This window comes from Alligator sinensis, unplaced genomic scaffold, assembly GCF_000455745.1.
Source record: "Alligator sinensis unplaced genomic scaffold, ASM45574v1 scaffold442_1, whole genome shotgun sequence".
NCBI lineage: Eukaryota > Metazoa > Chordata > Crocodylia > Alligatoridae > Alligator > Alligator sinensis.
The window spans coordinates 6,657,183-6,662,707 of NW_005841829.1; the positions used below are offsets into that span (position 1 = coordinate 6,657,183).

The 5,525-nt window shown below is 43.2% G+C and overlaps 1 protein-coding gene across 2 annotated transcripts in view; it reads left to right on the forward strand.

Annotated features, from left to right (window-relative positions):
- The first annotated feature begins 3,273 nt into the window (after nt 1-3,273).
- Nucleotides 3,274-5,525, forward strand: part of ZDHHC13 (zinc finger DHHC-type containing 13) — a 31,716-nt gene continuing 29,464 nt past the window's right edge. Inside the window, exon 1 of one of the 2 annotated variants that reach the window (XR_003093077.1) lies at nt 3,274-5,524. Coding sequence is in view for 1 of the 2 variants with exons in the window: in XM_006014693.2 (XP_006014755.1) it covers nt 5,505-5,524 (20 nt within the window). In the remaining variant the exon portion in view is untranslated. The remainder of the gene's footprint in view (nt 5,525) is intronic. The other variant, XM_006014693.2, reaches the window with a different exon arrangement.

Genomic DNA, 5,525 nt, shown 5'->3' on the forward strand with positions numbered 1-5,525 from the left:
GAAAGCTAAAAGCTGGTATTTTTAGAAGGGTGCCTTGTATCTGACAAAGGGGTGCCTTAAGTCTAAAAAGGTTGAGAATCATTGATCTAGGCAGTGACATCAATGGGGTTACAGCTGTATAAAGGTGGTATAATTAAGTGGATAAATGGGTCCATTGTCTCTAATAAATCATGGTTAGCAAAGATTCACAGGCTCCCCTCTGTTTGTTAAACACATCTTCTGCATTATAAAGATCAATATGCTTAGGTGCATGAGAGTGGACTTTCAGCTGAAAGTGTTTTTATTATGTGAAATACACGTTGATGTCTGTGTAAGCAGTTTTGTGTTTAACAAAAAAGTAAATGTCTGCTTAAGTTTTTAATGCTACCTGCAATCTTTATGACCTAAAAAGAGATATTAGGATAAGATGAAAGGAGAGAGTTTATTGCTCTGCCCTAACATTGTGAAATTTGAGTATAGACATGCTTCAAATGGTTCTGAGATTCTTCAGGTCTGTTTGGACAAGGCTGTCCCCATTCATGTTTACTGCTCAAGAAATATACCTCTTAGCATACAGTTCACTTAACTGCAGCAAAAGAGTGCAAATAGATTATGGATAATTTCCTAACCAGAAAAATTATTTCAGCTCTAAGTCATTAGTATTTATGATCTAAGTCTATTTTCACAGGAAAAATATCATGAATCCTTATGCTAAAATGTTTCCATGTGAGTAGTGTTCTTTCTCACTGCTAACCTGAAACCTCTTTGTAGTAGTGGAAGTTGGAAGGAGATTTGGCAGAGAGCCAATGAGGATAATAGCTCATACAAATAAAATGAATGCTAGCATTTCACTTTAAGATTTTCAGAGACATATTTTAAGTGCAAAGTATTATTACATATAGTGCTCCATAAAGCAGGCATTAAAAGTAATAAAGGAAAATGGAAAATGTATAATATAGTTTAAGCATAGCAATCAAAAAGCATTTTGCTACTTATATTCTTTTTTTCTTATGATTTAATGTAAGTTAATAGGATTTCCCTATACTTGTTCCTTCTCAGGGAAGTGAGGGCAAAATGCTACTTAAAAGCTGCCTGAGATCTGAATGCCTCATTACCTTTATCTGATCAAAATGACTGACAATTCAAGGGATTCACAAACATATGCAGGTTCTGAATTGTAGCTTGCTTTTTTAAATTCTGTTGCTGTTAAATGTCCATACTTGTATTTGTAGCATCGAGGATCACTCCAAAATGAATCCTGAAACCACATAATATTATAAATGGGCACATATGATTCAATCAAAAGTGCTCTCCTATTGAAGAATAAAACAAAGGAATGGCAAGAGAAGTGTTTCTCTGTGTCTCAAAAGACTAAAACTGGGTGAGTTTTTCCCTTCTAAACTGTTTTCTTTGTTGTAAATGTTAATCTCAGGACAAAACTTTACCATACCACCAACATTTAAAGCAACTTCAACATTAAAAGAAAATGTAATACATAATATGTATATAATTCTATACATACAAAATGAAAGTGATTTATCTCCTTCAGATATTGTTCTCTGAATTAGTGCACACACCTATCAGGTTGTAGTAATACCATTTTTATACTACTGTCTAGACACAAACTGTTTAAATTGCTGTGTCAACAAGCTAAAAGAAATCATAAGTAGCATCTTCAATTTGTTACTCACTAAGTGGCAAGATAAAAAATCACTAACGAAGACAAGATTGCGGAAGTAATATTTAAGTGGTACATCACTCAGAAGCCCTAAAGAAAATGCTGCATAGTAAACAACTTGACAGAAGGGAAATCAGAAAGAGACATCCAGAGAAGGAGATAAAAAGGTATCCTGAACAAAGATTCTGGCTTCCTCTGCTGTAATTGACAACCTTTATGACACTAGACAAGAACCACTTATTACAGCAGTTAATGTGTATCCTGTACCCAAGATGGATAAATAGTAGTTTCCCCAGCAGACATGTGGACAGAAAGAAAATGAGAGGGGGACCTAATATTTTCCTTTACAAAACATTCTTGTGACTTTTTTTAGAAATTCTTATACCCCCTTTTTCACAGTAGGCCTTTGAAATTTGGTGTGCAGAAAACCTTAAAGCTAGGGAAGTGCCTTCCTCTTATTAAATGCCATTCAGGATATTACTTTTTGGAAATCATAATAGTTTTTGCTTAGAGATTTAGGTTGATCTGTATAAAAGAAGAGCTGGCGAGCTTTGTACTGGGCTGGGGGATGTATTTGGTGCTAATGCCTTGCCCCACGGAATCACAGGTTAATGGGAGGGAGAGCACTGTGTCTTGAAAATAGTAAATCTCACTGATTCTTTGCCATCAAGCCCTGTGGTCTTTATGTATGCTGTGATTTTTAGTCACTGGAGTCAAAGATGAGTGGACACTAACCAGCCATACGTATACAAAATAGGATTTTTGCTTCATTCAGTGTACAGGTTAGATGCATAAGTGGCTATAAGGTTGCATAAGCAACCATAATAATTAACAAATTGTTAAATATTTTGTAATCTCAATAACATTTTAACATAGGTTTTTGTTTGGCTTTGTTCTTATTTTAATATAATACATCTGGTTTTCAATCATGTAATAGTGAAAAGTGTATAACAATGCAGCAAGATGTCTAGAACTCTCTTAAGGATGGAAAATTCATCTTAAAATTAAAAGACCTCGTTATATGGACTCCACACAGGTTCTTACACAATCACTTCTTCTGGCTTCTGCTGCTTAAAATGAAAGGTGGAGGACCAGATTTCTTGAATGCTGGCTTACACCTCATGTTCAAGGTGTGGCACTACTTTGGTACCTAGGATGATTGCTAACTAAACTTGTTTACAGTCAGCCTCAGCCAGTCATTATTGAGCGTGTCTGGTTCTCTGAGTGATTCATCTAGAGGGAAGTAGGTTTAAGGTTGTTCCCTGTCACTGACAGGGTCAGAAGGTTGACATCAATGAAGAAATACAAAGTGGCCTTCAAACATGCACGTGCAGCCTTCAGACACCTGAGGAAATGGGTTTGAAGAATGAAACATCACATTCAAGACCAAGCATTTGGTTTATCAAGCAGTCATGATCTCCACCTTACTGTACAAAGTTGAGATAACATACAGAAGACAACATACAGGAGATACCTCAAGTCCCTGGAGAAGTACCATTGACACTGCCTGTGGAAGATCCTTTGAATCCAGCAGGAAGATAGATGCACCAATGTTAGCATCCTCTCACAAGCAAACACCATGAGCATCAAGGTGCTGATCATCCAACATCAACTTCACTGAGCCAGCCATGTCATCCAGATGTCCAACTGCAGACTCCCCAAGCAAGTTGTATTCTCCCAGCTCAGTCAAGGTATATGCTCAAAAGGAGGGCAAAGGACATCTTCAAGGCTAACTTGAAAAATGCAACATTGACATCAGCTTATGGGAGACTATCGCTCAGGACCTCCCCAAATGGAAGAAGAGTCTGCTGCAAAGATCTCAGTACTTTGAAACCTCACAATGACAACAGGAGATGGAAAAGTGGGAGCAGCAGAAACATGTCGCAGACTGAATCAAAAATCCAGAGCAACCCACCCTGACATGGAAATATGTGTCAAAGTTGCAGTAGAACCTGTTGGTCCTAGATTGGCCTTCTCATCCATCTTTGGGCCCACAGATAAGTCAGCCATGGAGAACAATCATCCTCAACTGCGAGGGATTGCCGATGATGATGTAGCTGGTATTAAGATACGCAGTTAAGGTTACTGCCTAAGCAAAGGAAGAAAAATGCTCAACACAACTAAAAATGGAAGGCAAGGATTTTTGTGAGTGATATCTTTTATTGGGCCATGAAGTTGGAAATTTCCTAACCCAATTCTAACCATGTTTACTGGCTCCATCCTTTGCCAGTCAGGAATGGAATCTCCTGCTTGTTGCCAATTTTTCTACTTTGCAATGCAGTGCAACTCCTGTGTGTTGCATGTGTTTGGGTGAACGTGCTTGCCTTCTTTTCTTCTTGTGTTAACATGTCTGTACCAAACAACGGTGTTAACCTCTTCTCCAGTATGTGGTTGGGATGCTGTCATTTCTTCTAGTGCAACGGTTCTTAACCTTTTCTTAGGCTCAAGGTATCCCCTGCCAGGAAAATGCCAGTGCTTTGTTTCCACTCTTTTTTTATTTGTAACTAGAGAAATATAACAAGAGCGTGTCTTCTGTTCCAAAGAACTCAGGACACCCACAGCAGCTCAGCTTGGCTTGAACACTAAGAATTCTTCCTGGAAATCTCTGGGGTTGGTCTTGTGAAACATGCCTGCACACTGAACAGCACTATCATGGTGGGGGCACCCCTGAAAAGATCTCTAGGCACTCCAGGGTGGCCCCAGTGGAGAATCACTGCTCTAGTGGGAGGGAGAGGGCGTTCCTCAGTCCAAGGGGAAGCGGAGACCTTGAAGAGGGGGGCTCCAGCTCACTCACCAGCACCCTGTAGGTGCCCAGGAGGGCCGTGCCAGAAGCGGGGCAGGTGGGGACTGTGTGTGGGTTCCACCCCCGTTGGTGTATGGGAGACACAGAAACACTTGGGCACTGACCCTGGAGCCTTGCTCAGGGGCAGTGACACATGTGCTCGTGCACGTGTTTGTGTAGCCCTGTGAGGAACCTGCGAAGTGTGCATGTGTGTGTGTGTGTGTGTGGAGGCTGTGACATGCATGCACGTGTGTATGAGAGCGTAGCCTTGTTGGGCGGTGACGTGTGCATGTAGCCTTGCTCAGGGGCTGTGACGGGTGTGTAGTCTTGCTCATGGGGTGTGATGCATGCTTGTGCACACGTGCGTGTGTGTGCATGCAGCCTTTTTGGGGGGCTGTGATGGGTGTGTAGACTTGCTTGAGAGCTGTGATAAATAATGTGTGGGTGGGCATAGTCTTGTTCAGGGGCTATGATGGGTATGTGTGTGCACGTGCAGTCTTGCTCGGGGCTGTGATGGGTGTGTGCATGTGTGTGTAGCCTTGTTCGGGGGCTTTGACAAGTGTGTGTGTGTGTGTGTAGCCTTATTCGGGGGCAATGACAGGTGCCTGTGTGGAGATTTGCTCCAAGGGCACGATGGGTGTGTGCGTGCATGCAGCCTTGCTTGGGGGTTGTGAGGGTGTGTGTGTGTGTGTAGTCTGTTTCGGGGCAATGACGGGCGTGTGTGCGCATATAGCCTTGCTCGGGAGGCTGTGACGGTGATGTGTGTGTAGCCTTGCTCGGGGGTTGTAACGCGTGGGTGTGTGAGTCTTGCTTGGGATGTGATGGGTGTGTTTGTGTGCGCGTGTGGGGGGGCTCTGACGCGTGTGGCAGGTGTGTGTGTCCCTGTTGGCGGCCGTGACGCGTGTGGCCGGCAGTGCTGGGCGGCAGCGGCGGGCTGGCCAGGGCTGGGAGGCGGCCGGAGGAGGGGGCTGGCGCTGAGGCTGAGGCGGAGGAGGAAGGGGTCGGGCTGGGCCGGGCCGGGCATCGGTGACCCGGAAGCAGCAGGCGGCGCGTCGCCCAGCCGTCATGGAGCGGGCAGGCGGGGCC